This window comes from Sebastes fasciatus, chromosome 17 (genome assembly GCF_043250625.1).
Source record: "Sebastes fasciatus isolate fSebFas1 chromosome 17, fSebFas1.pri, whole genome shotgun sequence".
NCBI lineage: Eukaryota > Metazoa > Chordata > Actinopteri > Perciformes > Sebastidae > Sebastes > Sebastes fasciatus.
In genome coordinates this window covers 22,177,525-22,199,485 of record NC_133811.1, presented here as the reverse complement: position 1 = coordinate 22,199,485, position 21,961 = coordinate 22,177,525, and the positions used below count along the sequence as shown (strand labels likewise).

The 21,961-nt window shown below is 41.6% G+C and overlaps 1 protein-coding gene across 2 annotated transcripts in view; it reads right to left on the bottom strand.

The window, feature by feature from the left end:
* snx27a (sorting nexin 27a) overlaps positions 1 to 21,961 on the bottom strand; it is a 38,371-nt gene that overhangs the window by 13,104 nt on the left and 3,306 nt on the right. The window contains exons 2-13 of one of the 2 annotated variants that reach the window (XM_074613089.1): positions 20,284 to 20,509; positions 19,968 to 20,160; positions 19,499 to 19,563; positions 17,864 to 17,968; positions 17,537 to 17,615; positions 17,067 to 17,230; positions 15,873 to 15,962; positions 14,814 to 14,963; positions 14,413 to 14,541; positions 13,783 to 13,842; positions 13,542 to 13,590; positions 8,270 to 12,544 (exon numbers count right to left, since the gene is read on the bottom strand). In XM_074613089.1, coding sequence (XP_074469190.1) covers positions 12,474 to 12,544; positions 13,542 to 13,590; positions 13,783 to 13,842; positions 14,413 to 14,541; positions 14,814 to 14,963; positions 15,873 to 15,962; positions 17,067 to 17,230; positions 17,537 to 17,615; positions 17,864 to 17,968; positions 19,499 to 19,563; positions 19,968 to 20,160; positions 20,284 to 20,509 — 1,381 coding nt within the window. In that variant the 3' untranslated portion in view covers positions 8,270 to 12,473. Of the gene's footprint in view, positions 1 to 8,269; positions 12,545 to 13,541; positions 13,591 to 13,782; positions 13,843 to 14,412; positions 14,542 to 14,813; positions 14,964 to 15,872; positions 15,963 to 17,066; positions 17,231 to 17,536; positions 17,616 to 17,863; positions 17,969 to 19,498; positions 19,564 to 19,967; positions 20,161 to 20,283; positions 20,510 to 21,961 lie in introns of those variants that run through there. The other variant, XM_074613090.1, reaches the window with a different exon arrangement.

Sequence of the window (21,961 nt, the reverse complement as noted above, 5' to 3'; positions counted from 1 at the left end):
TGTTCCTAATGAACACATAACCTTTAAAAATAGTTCACAAGCTTATAGACGAATCCGGCGAAATACCAAAAGTAACCAAGTCGCCATTACTGTGGTAGCAGCTCCTTAGAATATACACGTTTGAATGCAAGCTGTCCTAAGAAGTGTACAATTTTCTACTTTTACCTTTACTTTCTATGTAACGTAGCTAACGTTAGTGGGCTGAGACACTGTCTGGGGGCCGCGATGGTCCCACAGAATAAATTAACTCAATCAACTAACTGTGGCGTTATTGTAAAATATAACGTTAGTTGCTCTATCTATGGCAACCTAATGACCGCATAGTAAACATCATTAATTGGTCGGCATCGCAAACGGAACACGTACAAGGTGTCTGCTATCTGTGTTAACTGGCGACTCTCAGCCGAATGCGTCGTGGTTGCTCGTAGTGACGGCAGCTGTCGAAAACACGAACAGAACATGTAGCTAGATGTCTACGTAAAAGCCTTCAATTTGACTTTAATCCATTTTAAATACATACTCATCTGTGTTTATTATCTGAGCTGACCATTTACGTAAGATATTATGAACAACCACGGACGCTTTTGGCTGAAAGTCACCAGAAAGTCGCTAGATCGCGGAACACACAAAGTGGCCGGATTCATCTAATTTCATTTAAAAAACTCAAGTAATTTCCTAAAACAGCTGTAGATTTTAGCAAACATTTGTCAAACACGAGTAAATAGTGCATTTGTTGGGGACTATTTTGGTATTTGGTGCTCTACCGAGTATTTACATCAACATGATGATGTATGTAGGACCGACTCAGTGCCCTTTTTTATTGCAATGAAGGAACATTTCACTCTGTACAGCAATGTGGCTTTTTGATGTGCTTTGAATAGTTTTTGAAAAACAATGGAGGACTATGGCACGGAGGAATAAACTATACTCAGAAAACACCTGTTAGTATCATAAACGCATTGTTGGTTTTGGTATTCTCGTGGGATTTGGTGACAATAAGAAAAATATACAATATCAGCAGCCTCATCCTTTAAGAAGTCCATTAACGTTTGCTTTATCACAAAGATCCAACAGGACAATATCTATGTTTACTACATTCCTCACCTACGCTGTCTCACCGTTGAACTGCTAAATAGAGTGTTGAAACAGTTGTACAAATACTGTGTACTCTATACCTCTCTTCATCTTGTCTCCTCTCTCTCTTCCTCTCTAAAGTCAATCTCCTAGCAGGCAAGGAAAGTAAACTTCCTGCCGGGAGGTTTGTAGAAGGGTGTTTTTCCTTCCAGCACATACTGACACCTAAACACTCACACCTGTACAGAGCATTTCTCATCCTGAAAATAAAGGATTCTCTTTTTTCTACCACCTTTGGTCTGCTCGCTATCTCTCTCCGTGTGTTGACAGTGGCTGGCCCGACACCCAAAAAAGAAGAGAAAAATGACAGAGCGAGGCGAGGGGATAAGAGGAGGAGAGAAAGTGCTGACGTGCAGTGAGAGCTGGACAGGGCCTTAATTGATCACTAGTTCAGGAAGAGAGAGAGAAGAAGGGGGGAGGAGGGAAGAGATGGGAGGAAGAGGAGGGGAGGGTTAATGGAGGAAAAGAGGGGGTGCATACTGGGTAATTCATCGGATTTATGAGGGACAGAGGCAAGGGAGATGGGTGCTCAGACAAGCATAACTCAGTCACAGACATCAAATGAAAGGCCACCGCAGTATATCACACCACAAGGGAAAATATATACTACAGAAATAAACAGAAATTAGAGACATATTTTCATGCAAGTATGTGTCAATCAGGCGTGGGGAATGTTTGTGGCCCTCACTGTGTCACTCAGTCAGTGTGCCAGACTGAGTAAAGAGTCAGGGGTGTATTTATAGCAGTGTGCTGGTCCTTACTCAGCCAAGGCCCCCTGTTTGATGGGCTAACTCTCTACCTCTCTCTCTCTCTCTTTCTCTCTTTCTCTCTCTCTCTCTCTCTCTCTTTCTCTCTCTCTCTCTCTTTCTCGTGAGGTCGAAAAATGTGCTGCGTTAGCAATCTAGCAGCACTTAGATTTACTGTGTTCACTCAGACGGAGTAAAAGAAGAGCGAGAACGTGTGAGAAGAGTATGTGTGTGTGTGTGTGTGTGTGTGTGTGTGTGTGTGTGTGTGTGTGTGTGTGTGTGTGTTTGTGTGTGTGTGTGTGTCCATGGGAAAGATGAGCCCCAGGGTTTGCGTGTGCGTTGAATCAATCAGATGTTGTTGTTTTATTTATCCCTACAGTTTCTGATTTAATAAGAGCGCGCTGACCTAAAGCTTTCTCCCAGGCCTCAGATATTTTACCAGACGGTTTAATTCAACTGAACGTCACTGGAGGCCCATTAGGGCCTCACACAGCTCTATAACTGTGTAAACGGGGTGGCCATATGTAAGCTAAAAAGACGCAATCACTGCAAAGCATACAAATGAACCATGCAGGAAGAAGCCTACAAGTTTACCTAAAAAAGAAAAAAAAGATTCAACGCAGCCGGAGATCCCATATTGCATGAAAACACATTAATTCATAATCTACATTAAACATTTGCACAACGCACTCGTTTCATACACCCACCCATATGCATGCACACCTGTTCTCTCTAAGGGTCCCAGCGCGCTCTGCTGCATGAAAGCTCCCCGACATCTTGCAGCTGAGGCCGATCAATGCCTTTTAATTACCAAGGGCCCAAAGCACTGGTCGATACGGCTGACGAGAAGCAGAGAGAGAGAGAAAAAGAGAGAGAGAGAGAAAGAGAGAAAGAGAGAGAGAGATGCTCCAGACGTTGATTGATGCTCACTCCTCCCAGCGAGCCTACCTACAGATGTGTCGTTAGGCTTGATTAATCCTGCCAAGCCACATTCACTCCCTTTACAGACTGCCATATAACCAGCCCGGGCCGCCGTGGTCACAAGGTTAAGTGGACACGAGGTGTCCGACCTGAGGTACACAGACCTCTTAAACAATAAGTCACCAGCGTCTGGTTGCTCTCTATAGTGCTGGCTACTGTCGCGCTCTGATTTCTTACTTTAATGGTAGAGGATATTAGGATAAAAGGCATTCAACATGCCAAGAAAAGCTACAAATAACTTCATTCATGGGGTTCCTTCCAACTAATTTCTACTCAGGGACCTGCAAGCATCGGCAAAGGCATAAGTTTAGTTACTGAGGGATTTTACTCACTTTCCAACCCGAGGAAATCAATGAAGTCTTATGTCACGGTGAATAATCATCTGTTCAGTCACTTCTTTGAAGCAATCTAATATTTCCCTTTCATAAAATTGGGGGACTCACAACAGACAGATTTAAAAAAAAGAAAAAGATAAACACTTAAAGGAGCAGAGGCCAAAATAACAACTCCTCGTGGAGTCAGCTCAGGCGCACAGCAGTTCATGAAATAGTCCCGAAATTGAATGTATTGATTCGTGTACATAGACACGAATTTCCCATTTTTTTTTCGTGATGGTCAGCACAAAATAAATTCTTATGTAATCCAGGTAATTGTAAACTGGGAAGTATAAAGAGCAGCGAACGCTGCGTAGGGAGGAGGTTGGGGTGGATGGGTGGATCAAAAAACACTGGACTTTCGCTCACGAGGCCGGTGTTAGTGTCCCTTGTGAAACAGCAGTGGCTACAAGGGAGCCAGCAAACTGGGGAAACTCTAGCGAGATTGTTAAGGTTAGGCATTGATTGGCTCAATTCTTCACATGAAACCAGAAGTCAATGTTGATTTATTTGTCACGTAACTTCCGTATTTAAGTTCCAGCACTTCCAGAGTTATTTTAAGCCAAATCACGATCTTTTCCTAAACCTAAGTAGTTTTGTTGCATAAACATAACTAAGTAGTTCTGTTGCATAAACCTAACCAAGTAGTTTTGTTGCATAAACCTAACTAAGTAGTTTTGTTGCATAAACATAACTAAGTAGTTCTGTTGAATAAACCTAACCAAGTAGTTTTGTTGCATAAACCTAAACAAGTACTTTTGTTGCATAAACCTAATTAAGTAGTTTTATTTTGAAAAGACTGGAGCAGAAATTGACACATGCGTTACACGCGGCTGGACATTCGTAGGAAAACGCACAAAGAATACGTTGTTGAAAGTTGGGCTGAGTGCCATGAAAAAAAAGCTAAATTTGTGTCTATGTACACAAATCAAATGGATTAAATTTTGTGACTATTTCACAAACGATGTTGGACGAGTAAACTAATGTGTAAAACTGGTTGAGTGCCCCTTTAAACGGTGCCTAATTCCAATGATGGAATCAGAACGAGTGCAAAAGTGACTTTCATGGTTGAGCAGCTATTAATGCTTTTAATATCATTTGATGAATCTGCCAGATAAAATGTAGTCAGGTTGGAATCATCAGACACAGATTATTTTAGATGCCGTTTATTTTCTTCACCGTTATAGAGCTACAGAAACTCTGAGACTAAAAGATGAAAGTACTAGTATGTCCCAGAAACTGCAGAAATGTGTTTGAGCTTAAGGGTGAAACATACCTGCAAATGTGCTGTAATTTGATGCAACACCAGAAATCAAAACTCTTTTTTTGAAGTACTGTAATATTAAGCGTGAAATAGCATTTAAATCTCATGACACACAACTGACGTCTGTAATACCTTACACAACTAACTCGTCCTTGGTTGCTCCTCTCTGGAGAATGCTGCAATTCAGTGCAACTCAAATGGGTTTATTAAAATGAGGAAAAACAAACAGAGATAATCCAGTACCTCTATGCTTGAAGCGTGTAAGGAGTCTTAATTTAAAGCTGTTATGCCTTTTAATTATACATTACATTTTTATTGTTATATAACTTTGAGATTTCAGATCCATCCTTCTATTCTGGGATGCAGACACAAAAAAAGAAATCTGCTCAGCACGATGGATAAAACACACAAGAGGCAGACAGCTAGAGAATAAATCCAACAGTTTAAGACCGCCACAGCTGCTTCTGTATAAAACTGAGAATGGCATGTGTGGAGAGACTACCACACTGCAGAAACACAAGTGGATGTTAAGTGGGCTTAACATATCTTCGCTCAGGTGTGACCACTAGCCTGAGGACATTATTCCAGCCTGACAGTTAAAATCAGTCATCTGTTCAGAAGCGGTGTTCTTATTCAAGGACAAGAGGGTTCACCTTCTCCTCCTCTTCACTACACGTCAGAGTATTCAACCATTGCCTGTTGATCCATCTTAGGTCTGAATTCTCTCTCTGTTCAATGATCATAACTTTGTACACTGTTTAAGTTATGCCAGTAAGGATTGATTTGGTAATTTGCAGGTCAAAACACATCTAAACATTTAGATGAAAAACGTGTTAAAAGATAGTGGTTTTATGAAGACTAGACATCTATAATCAAATTTAGCTCCGTTTTAAACTACTTTTTTACACTTCATTTTTAAAAGTTGCTCTTTCCTTCCTTCTGACCAAGTTTTAAAGGACCAATATGTAATATATTTACTGTAATAAATCATAAAATGGCCATGATGTGTCATCAGAGATTAAGGAAACATGCTAAATTTAAATACTGGCCTCTCTGACAACAACGCTACAGCCAGTATGTTTCTCCTTCTGTGCTTTTGTTTTGGATTTGTGTGATCCCGTCTGCTGCCCATTTCGACACCCCGTTGCCACATATGAAACAAATTGGCATACAAACACAGCCTTGTGCAGCCGTGGAAGCAAGCTAACGAACTGGATCAACAGAGATAACATAAAGTTAGATTCTACCGGACCTGAAAAAGCGTCGGCACATCTCTCTGTGGTCCGTGTGCAGCTGGGTTATCAAGGCAGCGAGTATTGGAGACACACAGCCGGGGAAGTGATTCGAACTACTAATGGCCAGAGGCTAATACGGTCATGTCTAGAAGGCAAGCCTCAAGTTGCAAAAACTTGCACTTACTGCTAGCAGTCACACCGGAGGAGCAGACAGGCCAAGGCTACAATGAATTTGAACTGCTGTTACCTGTTTTAAACGCTACCTGTACCACCAAATGTAGCAATACCCCAGCGTTAATAAGCTTCATTACAATAAAAAGTCCTGCATTCAAAATGACCCTTAAAGGTACAGTGTGTAGGATGTGGCGGCATCTAGTGGTGTGGTTGCATATTGCAACCAACTGAATACTCCTCCACTCACTCACTTCCTGCCTTCCTTTCCAAGACTACAGTAACGTGAGCTGCTGAGTGCAAAACCGTGGTAACGCTGTTCGCCTCGCTCAGAGGTCATCCTTACCGTAATAACACTACTTTAGGAGCAACGGAAGCCAGCCGGCGGTACCACAGTTTTGCACTCTGCGGTTCACGTTACCGCAGTTTCACAAGTGTATCGGAGAACTACGTTGGCATTCAGGCCTTAATGTAAAAATGCGAAAGGCTCTCTCTAGAACCAGTTTAAAACTAGATGTTTGGACAAAAATTGACCTGCAAATCAACAAATCACCAAATCTGTGCTTTCTGGGTATTACTGGAGTCTTTATTTAATATCAACTATCAGTTGAGTTTTACAGCAAAGACAGTGTTAGTTCTTGGGGGTTAGAGGTAGGAAGGCTGCGGTTATGGTTGCTAAATTAATTGCACAGAGCCAACGTTGGCTACAGACAGTGGTTTTATAAGTATTAAGACTATATATGCTACTTAGAAACAGTTTAATTAAGGATTAACCACTATGGGATAATGTACAATGTGTTTCATTGTTGTGAAATAAACCCCTTTCAGTGCGATGCGGTGGACCCCGACGCAAAGCCCTGCATCTCCCTGAAGGGGTTTATTTCACAACATTATCCCATTTATTACACAGCTACTTACTTAAGAAATCACTTATACGACACAAAAATGGTCCTCCAGAGTCCGACATCCGAACTGCGTCCATAGCAACGGTCTCTTATACATAGCAGCGGTCTGCTATAAAGAAATAACAGACCGTAGAATGTTCAATAGTCACACCTGATGAATAATGAGTATGAATACTGGAGAGTTTAAATTAATAAGAAAAATGGAAAGTGAGGGCAGGTGGTGGAGTCAGGATGGCAGCCTGCAGTCAGCACATAGTGCCCACGTGAGACAGCTCTAATGAGATGAGTATTTTCACCTCGGCGCTGCCAATGCACACAACATTTTATGGGCTTGCTTCCACTGGGTGCATTAAGAGGCCCTGTATTTTTGCTTTGAATAATGCCTCACATCAGTTTCCCCACTACCTCCTCACGGACTGCCACAGCTCCTGTTGAGCACAGCGACCGACATAAAGACCTGTGCAGCATGTGACCATCGAAATGTCACTACACTCCCGTTGCTCAATGTGGACCTTTTATTGCTCCCTGCCAGGGGACTTGTTATGTACTGTGCAGCACTTCTCCCTTTTCCTGTAGACCTGGGGCTGTTTTCAGGCAGGAAATGTGCATTTTTTTAATAAAAGAGTGGACAGTAAAGGACTGCAGCACAACACGGCTGCTCATAAATGAGAGATGTAATCAAGTACAGTCACTTTGGTCGGTTCTGTCATTTGTTTAGCTCCAAAAAAGTAGTGACATTGTACTTTTAAATTCAAACTTAAACCCCTTTAAGCTACAGAAACGGGAATAAGGGAAATGTTTCCTGCCAGCAAACTGTCACATTTGTTCCTTGTCACTTCTCTAACAGCAGGCTGCACACTGCAGTTACAAGCGTTGAGGAAAAACAGAAATCGCTGTCAAATCAGCTTCACCTCCTTAACTCAGTCATTGTGTGACAAACAATTTAGCTCTGAACTTAAGTTACCACCAGCGACTCAATACGCACCGCATTTACATAAATGCCACCCACACACATGCTCAAATCACTTATCTCTCCCAAAGCGAGGCGGTTTAAAGTAAAGACTGAATGAAGAAGTGCATGAATGAGACTCTGCCGTCACCTTGCTTGGCAGCTCACAGAAGAAACTCTCATTAAAAGCAATTTGTTCAGCACGGCTGTAACATTTTTTTGACCAATTCACATTTAAAGACATTAAAAGCGAATTAGATTCACTCGTCTATTTTCCTTCGAGATGTTAATTGGTCCCAGACGAGCACTGCTTTTTCGCTTTATGTCTTATGACATTGGCCAGGTCCCACTGGAAAGGAAGAGAATCCATACATTGATAACCACAACCTCAATGCTTTATCGTTTAACAGCTGGTGAGAAGCTTCCTGGAAGCTAATTCAGATTACTGCCACCATAAAGAAGATGGTTCATCTTTATGTCCTGGAGAGTAAATAAGTTCAGACCAACACCTTTTGTTCCCAATATATAACTTTATTTAAAATATTGTTACAATTTATTACTCTACACAACATTTTCAAACCTTTTTTTCCTTTTTCTTATATTGGTTAGTAAACCTTCATGTGTTTTGTTTTTTTTTAGATATAAAACTTTCCATTTTGTAGCCTGCATCAGCTGTTATTTGATGTTTTTAGATCTCTTTTAAACAGCTTGTTTCATTGTGTAGTTAGTTAATCCTCCACACAGCCGTTCCCCGCGCATAAAATTAATGATCAACGGTGGCTCTAGCGTTGAACACCATCATTTCCCCAATCTTTATAATTTCTGTTTAAATAAATAAAAGTTTTTGAGTTGGAGAAACAAGAGTGCATTTTGTCCAAGAGATATTCTCTTTTTCTATTTTTAAAACAACTATTTACAAGGTTATGCTGAAGACAGACAAACGAGGCTTAGGTTGTTTAATTAACGTTGCTGCCTACTTGCCGTGGAAAAGCCCCGTGTTTCAAAGCAATGGACAGAAATTAATTACACGGAGGCTAACACTTATTAAAACTGCACTTATATCCACCCTTCATGTTAGTCACATAGGACCCGTCAGCTGAAATGGGAAAACCAGCAGCTAATGTCCTCCGAGCCGGGTGTGTGTGTGTGTGTGTGTGTGTGTGTGTGTGTTTCCAAAGGTCGACGGACATCACGTCTACACAAAAAGCGCTGATGATGAGACTAACGTAGCGGCTCTGACTGAACCTACAGTGTCAAAAGGAAAGACTCATAAATGCCTCTTCCAACACTGGACTCTGAAATGCTGTAGAATTCGAACGAACAGAAAAATATCTTACACAATATCTGCCTCTGAATGATGTGATGGAAATCAGTGCTGATTTGGCACGAGAATTCCAACAATGTGTTACTATAGCAACAGCATCATTCAGACGAGCAGTGGCGGGTTGTGATGAACACTAACTTCCTGAGCCTCACATGCGGTCCACACATGGACAAGTTCATTTTTTTTTATTCTACTGCCACCATGTTTCCTGTACCATCCAAACATTATTCTATCTGTTAAGTCCTGTGTGGAATAATTCAACCCTCGTTATGTAAATAATCATTCAGTTGCAAGCCAAGGCTTTCCAGCATCTCAAACACAAACACAGGTGGCCCACAGCACAGCGCACACTGACGAACAAACACGGGCCGACCGTACAAAGACGTGCTTCTTAACATTCCTGTCATCTCTCTGCTTTCACCTAAACACTGTTACAATGACATTTATCTCACCGATGGCGGACACGGACGAAGACTGATGGTATGCGCACCTGCCTGTGACTGAGACTGAGCGGAAGATGGCGCGGACGAGACGAACCGAAACACGAAAATATATTAAAAAAAACAAAACAGCAGCTTTCTAAAAGCCTATTCACAGCAGCATGAGCTACGGGGACAGAGAATAAACATCAAACACAAAAAAACACTGCTTTGAATACAATATTGGGAGGAGTGAGTCAGTTGGCTGACGGGAATCAAAGGAACACTGAGCGTGTTGAGCCAACGTGGCGCTGCCACGGCAACCGCATCCCCCTGTGATGACGGGAGGCCAACCTGGAGAGAGTACGAGCATAGGACAGAAAAGCCAACACACAGTCGCACCACCTCTATCTGCCTCTCCCTCTACATCTTATACAGAAAAAAAAATCATCATCATGGTTGAACAGCTCCAATTCTTATGTCATCCATCTCTAAATTGGCCATTACTCTGGCTGTCAGAATGACCATCCAGCAATCTGCACATTGCAGTTTCTTCACAATCCAGCTATCTGTGGTGTGTGTGTGTGTGTGTGTGTAAAACACACCTATGTATTGCTGTTGTAAAACCGAGGCCTGTCCTCAGAGGCTGGATGACAAATAAAAAATATATTGCGATTTTTAAACAACAAACGGAGTCGCAGGGAGACAGGGATGAGTGTGTGTTTTCTGTGCTGAAAAAAGCATGTGAGCGTCTGTGAATGTTTAGCGAGACAACAGGAGACGCCTCCCATTTGTCTCCATCTGTCTGGCGTCTCTGCTGTCGTACAGATACAAAACCCCATCTTCATTCGCTGGCTCTCACACCAGCAGCTCATCAGACACGTCCAATCAGAGCCTAAAAGCTTATCAGCAATGTCAATGATAAACATAGAGGACACGCGCGCGCACGCACGCACGCAAACAGCACGCATACACACACACACACACTAACAAGCGTAGCTCCAAGGTAACTGACGGAAAGCAAATTATGACTAAACGTAGGCATGAATTAAACATTTTGTTGAACCGAGAGCAGAGCTCAACTGTAAAAAAGAAAATATATACTTTAACTAAAGTGGAACTTGAACTTGTGCTCTAGGTCAGTGGGATTAAAAATAAACCAACATCACTCTCTTTCAGTTTTTTTGTCGCTGCCCGACAGCGAGTGAAGCTCAAGAATGAGTCAGTAATGAGTCAGTCGAGATAAACTACTACTAGCCGTTATTAGTGGGATAAACAAAACTCTATTGCATTCAGGTGAAATCAGCACATTTAACGCACCATGTCTCCAATCAGAAGATTTTGTCAGCATGTAAACCTGCTTTCTACACACTTAAAGTGAGACACAAATGTTTTCAAAACATCTACAAAGAGAAAAAAATAATGTGAAAAGAAACTTAAATGCTGCTCTAAAACAGAAATCTGTGTAAATTGTAAAACTGTCATGTAATCATACGTCATGTGCGCACACACACACGACTAATACTGTACCAATTTAGGTGCAGTAAGAGGCAGACGGCTGCCTGCATTGCTATGTATGCTGGTTGCAGTTACACAACTTTATGCACCATCTACTCTGTACGACACACACATACGCGCACACACACCATCTGTCCTCCTGACGTGGTTAATGGACAAACTGCGGAGATACTTTTGGGTGAGTTACAGAGCCCGAGGGATCACTCTTTTAAGAAGCTGAGAAGATATTTCTTCTCAGAGACTATAATTAAATGTGTCTTGCGCTCTGCTGCTCTCTGCTGCCTGTTCTGAAAACTGCAGCTCGACAGACAAAACCCTCCTGTCCTGTCTTTATTTTATATTCACAATCCGTCTGTCAGGATGTGTGCCATTTCAAAAACATTTGGCCCGTCAACCATTTGTTCGAGAAATCATCCCTGCGCAGAGCTGAGGATGAGAACGCATCTTTTTCTCACCTCACAAGCTCTGCAAAATCACCACAATAAAACACTCGCGATGGGGATAAATACACATACTGACATTAATGGCCAACAGACGTCATTCTGTGGGTACTGTGGGTTACACCAGAACAAAAGGTGAACAATTCTGATTTGTTAGAGCAGCTTGAATGCAATTCAGTTAGTGTTTCATTGTGTTAGATCAAGAAACCAATTATTATATCTCTTAAATTAATCTATATTTTATCAGAAGTAAGATTGTTAAACATACACATAATTATGAACCCAAAATCCTTTTTCAGATACATTTGTGTCGCCTATGTTTTCTGACAAAGACAGAATACTTCTGACTTTACGGATAGAAAACATCATTTTGTGTTAATGTCCATCATCGGTGGAAAGCATGACTTTGCTTTCTTTTTGTATCACTAACTGTTGAAGAAGTGAAAACCCAGTTTTTCTGAATCTCTCCATTCTTATTTTCATCTCGGCTCAGTTCATCAGACGAGGGGCCACGCTGGAGGCTCTGGGCCGAGCCGGTCGTGTTCGACAATCCTATCCTCGTCCAGTGGCCTCGTCAAGGATTCATCGAGGTGCTCCCTTTGCGCAAATGGTGCCGCGGCGCTGTGGTGACCCTGTCCAGTCACACGCCGTATGTAAGCGTTACATCTCAACCAGTGGCGAGAATCTGCTCGTGTTCTGCCCCGCATCACAGGGCAGATAGGTGCATGGAGGAAAACAGACACTCTATGGAGATCTAGTAAATGACATGAAAGTTGGCTTTTGTCTATTTTTCCTTCATTTGCTCTTCTTGCTGCGTGTAATCCCTGGGGTCGGTTAAAAGTGTGGCTATTCCAATTTCCCGAATCGGTCACTTCCGGTTTTTGTTTTTGCGGGGGGGCATGGATCGCCTTGGTCTTTCACTCGGTTCTGTGTTTGTCGATGGGCGCTCTCTGGGGTGGCTGTGATGATGCAAGTGTGGACCAGTTTCTAGTTCGAGTGATGACAATATGATTTTAGGAAGTTGCGATCTCACCCCCTAGGTGGCGCCATCCCTTCTGCTGCGTCTCCAGAGGTGGCAGATACTCTAGAACACAGAGAGACGGTTCAGTTGGAATGATGGGTTGTTTTTTTTCGCATGCCATGTGATTTGTGAAAATGCTGTCACAACACAACACACATCGGTCAGTGTCTCAGCAAACACTGTCGCTAACAAACTTCCCTGAATTTCGACTGTGCTTGAAATAAGTGATTCTACAAATGCCTTTCGTGGCACGCAGAGTCCCTCGTCTTACATCTGGATGTCCTCAGTTTCTCAGTCCTGACCTGTTCTTTATCTGGTTACTCATCCTCAAGCCTTGCAGTTGTTTGTCCACATACTTGTTTTGCTGGTCTTGTGCTGTCTCACATGGGACAAATAGTTTCAACTTCCCTCTCATGTGTGGGTCTCTTGGAGATGGCTCCGATAGCGAGTCACATGTCTATAAATGCATCTCTATTCTGAATACTTTTTTCACTGTATGTATGCTCTCACAGTAATCTGATTGCACTGGTGTAGAAGTTACTCTCTCCTTAGATATGTACATTGTGAAGCTCTGGTGAATTGTCTATAAAATGCACCCTTTGCTCTGCTTTGTTTCCCCTCTTTCAGTTCCTTATGATGCAATAGGAGCTGCACAAGAGAGATAATAAAACACAAGCTTCCCTGAAAGCACCTTTTTTTAGGGCCGTGTGTAATTTAACGTGACTGCACTAAAGTTACTTATAAACTAATAAAACGTACACATATACTTCTGCTTTTAATACGCAGAAATAATAGAAGGTAACATACTTGAAATCCTCTCCCTGCCCTTGCCCTTTTAGTTTCTGTCAGGAACTGTTTGCATAATTCATGGTGCTTGATGGGTGCTGTCATTCAAAGCAGCACTCAGTGCCACGTCTGAATACATATTTCTTTATAATTTGCCCTAGATAAAATCTAGCCTCTTACCCTTCAGTGTTGGTGCTTTGTTTCATCAGCTGTGTTACCAACGTTGTTGTCACTTTGTATTCAGGACAAAAAAATTAAAAATCTTGCTGCTTACCATTGTTACTGCAGTTTTTGTTGTCTTTGTCAGATGCCTCTTCCTCAACCTGACGGCAAAGAAATCAATACACAAGAAATATTAAATTAATAATTATAACAAACAAAAGCCTGAAGAAAACATCTGAGGGGTCTTATTGTATTTGTAAAAGAAACATGTAAAAATAAGCTAAGTTTAGAATGCCAGACTTGGCTGGAGTCATGTGCTTCCCACAATGAGAGAGGAAAGGAGTGGTCCTTACCTGTTTCCTCCACTTCAGCTCGCAAAAGACCCGCTCAAAGCACTCATGCATGTAGTTAAACTGGGAGAGAAAAGCAAACAGAATTGCGAGTCAGCCTTCCAATACAGCACAGTCACAGTGACCAGTTTTTTTCTTTTAAAAATTACAACATATGTCACACTAAAACTGCAAATTCCAACAAAGTAGGGGTGTAAGAAAATATATAATATATATGTTTACAATATAAACACTTGAGTATCGCCATATTATGTTTTGTGATAATGTATCAACTCTCAAAAACACTATACATTTTTAATTAATAGTTTACATGCAAAGATTCGTGTTCAGGCTTCACAAAAGTAGTGCTATGAAGTTGGATGTTAACAGGGACCGTGATAAATGCAAGCAATTTGTTTTTACTCAGATTGTATGCCTATTTTTACTATGACAGTTTTCCTAAAATTAGATTTAAATATCAGAATACATCGCCTTGCTTAAAGTATCGCAATATATTGAACCTGCAACCCCTGTATCATGATACGCATCGTATCGCCAGATTCGTACCAATACACAGCCCTACAAGTATATAAATTAATACATAAACACAATTTAAAAACCTGAAAACATGTCCAACAGTGTGTGCCTACTCACATATGGTGTGAAGATCTTGACCCAGCGAGGTTTCTTCTCTCCTCTGGCGTATTCAAAGCAGAAAGCCATCCCCTCTTCATCAGTGTCCCAGCGCTGCATCTCCGCCCACTCGAAAGCTATCACCTGGTTCTGAGGGAGAGAGTTTACAGGAAGTAAGACCCATGCATAGATATAGGCATATAAATGTTTAAATTAAAAGTAGTTTGATACACAATTCAGTATCTGAGAAATCTATTTTGGAAAATACAGGATTTTATTTTATTATATAAGTTAAAGCCAAAACTGTTTTATACGACAATGTACTGCATTTTCACTAAATGGAAAAAAGAAAAGAGTGATGAGTTGGATCCTCTGCTTGTATTGTATTCTTATATGTTTTTATAGCAGAGACAAACACTCACCTCCAGCGTGCCGTCCTCTGTACAAGCGTGCAGCTTGAAGTGATGGATGCTGATCGCTGTGATGACATGTCCCTTCCTCCTGGAGTCACAGGAGCAGTGGGGGAACGCCACCTCATTGTAGCCCTCACATGTCCGCAACAGACTCAGGTACTAGCAGGGTATTATAGAGCACACACACACACATCAGTCACTAATACGGTAAGCAACCAGGTTATGGCAATCTAAATAAGATTAGATTTACATCTCTTCCCTTAATGCAAATACTCTAAAACCCCAGGTAACAAGCAGTTTGGGCTGTGACCAGAGTTCCTCACCAAATTTGAAGTTCCTAAGTTAAATAGTTTTTGAGTTGTACTCTGGAAACGAAATTGAAGTCGTAGAAAAACACCGTTTTTGGCCAAAATTTAAAAAAATGTTGGACACCCTGGACTTCTAACCCTCAAAAGGCACAACTACACCACACTGTCAACCATCATACCAAATTTGAAACAAAAAGTGTGACACGCGAACGTACGTAAGGATGGACACGCGGAGCTCTATATACCACCGACTACGTTGTCGCGGGGGTATGATAATCTCTACTTCTATTCCACTACATTGTGATATCACTATATTCTCATTCCGGTGTCTCTTTCATGCAAATACAGACTGTTTGCGATATACAAATAAGGGTGAACGGCAAGCAAATATTTGGGTTTCTCCACCCAGTTCTCTTTAGTCCCTGATCCTGATGAAGCAAATGTTCTCGTTTGCATGAACATGTCTGATATCAGATGCTGCCTAACATTTGGAAATGTTGTGCTGGTTGACTACATGGCTGTGAATGTAGTTTAAATCTACGCACAGAAGGCCTCACACTCACCGTTCAGTTAATGTTCAACAAACATCAATATTTACTCAATGGCTTTATCTCTGTTTACACCACAGAGGGCTTTATTCCCTATAAGTGTGAAAGCGAATTTCTATTCGGTAACGTTTTGGTGATGGCTCTGGTCAGCAGGCAAAAAGTGTAGTCATCCCAATCCCCTCCCCGAACAAAGACTGGTCTGTAGGACTGACCGTGGCCATCTTGCGCTGCTCTGCCAGCTTCTGCAGCTGGTAGGATTTGTCCTCTGTTTTTATGAATCCCTTCTTCACATCTTCCAATGCCTGGACAGACAGGGTGGGGATGGATGGGGTGGTAGGAAGAGATACAACACCATTTATTATTTGAGGTCGCTGCACAAAAATGATTATCCATTAAAAACATTTAGCAAGAACATATTTAGTCTCAAGTAACCATGTTCAACCAATGACGGCACCTCTTTTTGTATTTTAAAGTGGCTATAATCAAAATTTCTATAATAAAAATGCATCAAATGACATTGTGAAAGGGGTCGCTCGCTCGTAGAGATGAACCTATAGAGATTTATGCAGCTCCCCTCAGCTTTACAGAGCTTAATAGCGAGTTTCAATTCATTGTTTTGCTGACTTTACTGGTAGAAATCGCTGTGAAGGGTCACTGCTGAACCTCACATGCCTAAAATGATTCAGGGTGTGACCTTTATTGGTCAGCGGACACCCTAAAGGCTGCTGCTGCTATGGTTATTTTTAGTGCATTTGCATTAGAGGATTATTTTTTTCCAGCTCACACTTTATACTTCAAAAATGTATGGAAATGTTTGTAGAGCTTGTAGAGCATCATGGTTCTGTGGTTCCCTGATTAAGTACATAAGTGGTGACATTTCAAAGCCTAGACTAATCATTTAACGCTCACAACATTTGGTGGTAGCTTGAAATTTTCTTTAGGATGTGACTTTAGTTAAGATGTCAGTTACAGGCGAGGGTAAATATCTGCGTCAAGGACTGTTAGTGTCATCATAAGATACTATATAATTAGATTGTGTTAAATGTCTAGGAAAACTGGTTAAAATAACAAGTAGGCATTGACTCTGGATGAGTGAACCTGTATGTGTTTACACTGACTGCAGATTTATTAAAAAGGCCACAGTAAAAGCAGATTATTAACTGTGAGAATAATGAACTAGATGGAGAACTGGAAGATTCTGCGACCAGTATAAGTATTTGAGAGTAAAAGAGTGGAGTAATACAGTACATTTCCTCCATTATGGAGGAAATGATGCATGATAAAAAAAAGTGCTGAAACCTCCAACATGTATATAAACACATGGAGAGAAAAAAACCCCAGGAGACCAAATTTTGTGCTGAGTTTCCTTAAGTCAATGTCAAGCGGGATTGAATTATTGTTATTACCTGGTGAAAGCAGTAGTGCAGTGCCAGCGGGTTATCTCTTAGCAACTCCTCCTCCTGGAAGCTAAACAACCATTTGCGGAGCGCCAAGCAAGTCCCCGGCACTGCCGACGTGTAATTCTGCACATAAAGCTTGTGGGGAAACTCATTAGGCGCCAGCTTCCGCACTGCAACAAATAATAGAAAGGAGGAGAAGGATGGGTGGGGATGGGTGGGGGTGGGGATGATTCATTAGAAAATAATTAATTCTAGCCTGTACAAAATCACCTGCCCTTGCTGTCCAAAAGTGCACATACCCCTTGGCCAAATAAACTTAACTAACCAGTGGGATGATACAGGTCTTTATTTAGAAAACTAGTGGTCATGTGATGAGGTCACCCAAGAGTCGGCTTTCAAACTAAACACATGACAATATGTGAAAATGCTCTGTGAATTTCCCTTTCATGAACACCAAATACGCATATAGTTCTTACCAAAGGAGTGGTTGATGACTTCAAAAAGGGCAAAGTAGCTCGCCATAATACTGTCCATTCCAACCTTCATCACTAATGCCTACAGGAAGAGCAACACAGAGTCAGTTATGTAAGAAAAACACTGTTTGAGAATTTCTATTGCACCATGAATGTTTATCTCCTATAAAGTGTGTTTATACTGAAAACATATATTTATTTATACTGTCATGTACCAGTAGACATCATTGGACTTTGCAATCCTCAGCGTCTGAATGCAAAGCCCAATTCAGATGTCCAAACAACGGGGCAATAAACTGTACAATATAAGCGTAAGACATGCGATCGTACCTGGTACACTTGGTCTGTGGTGCTGTTCTTGCGGACTCTGACAGAGATGGTGGTCTTGTCTGGCAGGGCTATCCGCAGCTCTACGTCCGTCACTCCGTTGTAGTTCTGCACAGCCAAGCAACGCGTAATTATAACAGCTGTAGAGCTGGATTAACAAGGGTGTGTGCCTGCTTGTATGAGTGTGCATGCATGCGTTTGTTCTGAATTAGTGGAAAGTACTTCTGGAAACAAACAAACAAGACATAACTAAACCAGAGCTTCCATCTGTTAGAAGTCCTAATCCTTCTATTTGTGTTTATTTAAGCGCAAGCGCTGAATTAATTCAGTATTATTGCATTTGCATTTAATGGCGGTCATTCCTCAAAACACTAGAAAGGCAATGCAATTAACTGTTTAATTGTTTTGGCTCTCCCGTTTAAACTCCATGCTGGCAGACGTGATGGGCAGCCAGCTACTTTCAGGCAATTAAACTCAACGGCCATAACTGCTGATGCTTGTTTATGGCAAATAGCCTACTCTTTTGACACTAAAGGACTAAAGGAGGTTAAATAGATATATTCATAACTTCACCATCAGTTTTAAATTCCCCAAAATCCTCTTGAATAGGCTCAAAATCAGATACAGAATATCAGCTACATACATTACTAACCATACAATCTATTAGAAAAGCTTGAATAAAAGACTATTACTAGTATAATAATCAAGGTACAGTGGAAACTGCTTATAGTGATCAACTGCTTACATGGATCAAAAAGCTTGGGAAAGAATCATTCCTATCCAAACCGCTGTTTAAATAATGTGCTTTTAGTAATCAAGTAGTCTGCTTACAATGTTAATTTGGGGTCTTTTCATACATGACAACATATGAAAAAACATTTTAAAACTACGTAAGACTAACGTTAATTGAATTTTTTTTTTTTTTTTTTTTACTTTACTCCCTTAATACTTTGCCTCGCAGATCGTCTGCTTTCCAGCTGGATACCTGAGGCTGGTGTTGCGTGCACATTGATATCGTGACGGGAAAAGGAAAGTCATCTCCGAATGGAAAACAAATGCGCACGGGGAACGCGCCGTCGTAAAGTGGATTGATAATGCCTGGTCACATACTGAGAAACCTTTTCCGACCGACCCTCAACTGGCTCTGCGGCACGCATGCAGACCGGCGCCCGTCTTCCTCCATGCCGCTACCGGGTGAGGAGTACCGGCAAAGGGGCGCTGTTCATCTGCCTGCACGCTTGCGCTACAGACCCAGGCAAAAACGGCAATGCCTCACCCTCGGTGAGGGAAAAGGCAGAAGAAGCGGCAGCGAGCCAGTAAATAGCAAAGCGGTCCTTTTCAGTACTTTCATGTAATACATATGCAAATGTCAATTAGATGATAATCTGCATGAGAAATGATGCACAAAAACAAGATTCGGTTATAATAATAATCCGCTAATTGTGATCAATTTGACCCGGACAGACGTGATCACTATAAGCAGTTTCCACTGTGTTGTGGTGCTGTGCAGATTCCCTGGTTTACAAGATGATTGGGGAAGTTTTGAAAGACAAAGAAAAACTCAAAGCTACAGCTAGAAATAGCTACATCCAACTCTAGTACAGTCCATATCAGAACAATAATAAATGAGATGCATACCTCATCTGATTCAGAGAGAAACTCCTGCATGATGTCACTCTCCCCGATGATCCGCACAGAGCAAACTAGAGACAAATACAGAGGCAGATGGAGAGAAAGGGTGGAGGTCAAAGTAAATCTAATAAACAAAAGGACAGCTAAATGTCACTTTGTCTGTATCCTGTGTTCACATTTACAGTATAATCCGTGTACGGTGGAACATCGAAGTGCTTGGCATATTTTCCATCCTAACTAGATGATTCCTGCATGTACACATTAAATGATTCCTTCTTTTCCTTTGTACGGCTATTATGGATTTTGGTGGGTATAAATAGCGTGTCGTATTTGAACGTCAGCCTTTGAAAATGGAGCTGTAATTCTTCTCGAACAATGTGTGGATTGGCAACAGAAAAACCTTTTGTCTTTGTCCATGTTGAAAATCAACACACAATTGGGTTTATACGCCGGTGACCTTTCTATATCAGCCTACCTCGCTCGAGATATTCCTCCAGGCCTCTGCGGCGAGCATCCAGCTGCTGTTCGGACAGGGAGAAGGGCCATTTACCGGGAATCTTTGGGAAGTTGAAATTGGGAAACTCCCTCTTTAGGTTCTGGTTCAGGATGGCAAACTCCCGGTAGCGCTTTGAGCACAGCTGTCTCCCGGACATGTACACGTTGTACACCTGTGGTCAATGAGACAAAGACAGGACAGACAGAACGTGGTGCTTTAGAGATGAAACGGATGTTTACAAACGAGAATTACAAGTTTTTAGGGAACATAATAAGAATCAGTATTCAGTACTCACCACAAACCTCTCGGAGTGCTGCTCTACGTGTTTGTAGGTGGGAATGGAAATGGGCACTGCCTGCTTGTCGCTGTAGTCATAGTTGGGTTGGACATCCTCTCCTCCTTCCAATCCATCAGCCTCCTGAGCTGGAACAGACAGCACAGCCAGAACCAGCTCCTTCTCTCCTGCGCGGATCAGGTCCACCACCTGCTTATGGGTGGCTCCTTCCACACTCACACCATTACTGGAAGGAAAGATGGAGGACAAAGGGAGAGTGAGACAGAGAGAAAGTCAGCAAAGAGTTTTAAAAACCCTCTTTTCCCACCGTTTTTCACATGAGCTAGTTATGTTTCAACGTGGCCGATGATTCAAGTCTCTACACACAACAGATCATGCATTCAGCACTGATATTATCATGCTGCTATGGTGGGAAATTACTAGTGTAGCCTTCATACTGTATACTGATGCCGCTTTTCAGAATATTTCAAATTGCATCTCTGGTGGAAATAATAATTAGGGATGCACCAATCCAACTATTTCTCTCCCGATACCAATTCCAATACCTCAACTCAGGGCATCTCTCGATATCAAACATCAGTCCCATACTAGTGTTCTCTATTCCCCACATTTGAAATCCAGCAACTAATCATTTTTATGTAAGGTAACATGAGGCCACGAATAGCTGTGGCACTAAACAAGGAGTCGTCGGTCCGCTGTGAATGAATGAATGAATGAATGAATGAATGAATGAATGAATGAATGAATGCAACTAATAGTGTAAACACTGAATTTTATAATGCCTCGGATAAAGAAACTGTATTTAATATGGATTAGTCATATCACAGATAACAACCAATCCATTCAATAAGGCCAGTTTGGCATCCCTAAATATATTAATAATAATGCCACACTCATGTCAGATCTGCACGGCATAATTATATAATATTTTACGCTGCAAATACGCATCCTGTTCCTTTTCCTGGTGTGTGGTAATGTCAGAGCCTTTTGTCCTCCATTGATAAACACAATGTCGGGAGTGCTGAGCAACCAGGTCAGTTCTAATGTCTCCCTTTTTCCTTTGGTGCTGTGAGACACCTCCCCTCTTGGCTTTGCTGAGGCCAGATGGCAGCAGCGTCAGGTGTCTCTGCTAATCTTCCTATGAGAAACAGCGGGACAGACACAGGAGAGGAGTTGAGCAAGCATAGGTCTGTCCACACTGTATGCCATGTCTCTATTATGCTTAGAAATGTTTATCTGTACGGTGGGAATAAGTCAAACGGACAAAGAGAGGGTAGCGGAACATAAAGTCAACAATGAGATGGAAAGCTGGTTTACAGATGGACATGACGGCATTCCTCAGCAAAATTGGGGGTATAAAAAGATGAAGATAGAAGTTTTGGTCTCAACACTACTCTGATCCCATCATTCTCTTATTAGACAAAACAGCAGCAAAGCAATGCCTGCCAGGAAGGTGTCTCAATTGTCGATCAGCAACAAAGGGGGTTGGAAGAATGTGAATTAGGCTAAGTGGATATGTATTGAATATGTTGTGATGAAATATTTAGTCTATAAAAGATCGCAAACACTGACAACTTCCTGTCACAATTTAATATAGCCTAAAGAGATGTCTGACAAACAGTAAAAAACAAACAAAATGTCAATATGAACTAGAGATAAGCAAGCAGCTCTTCACATT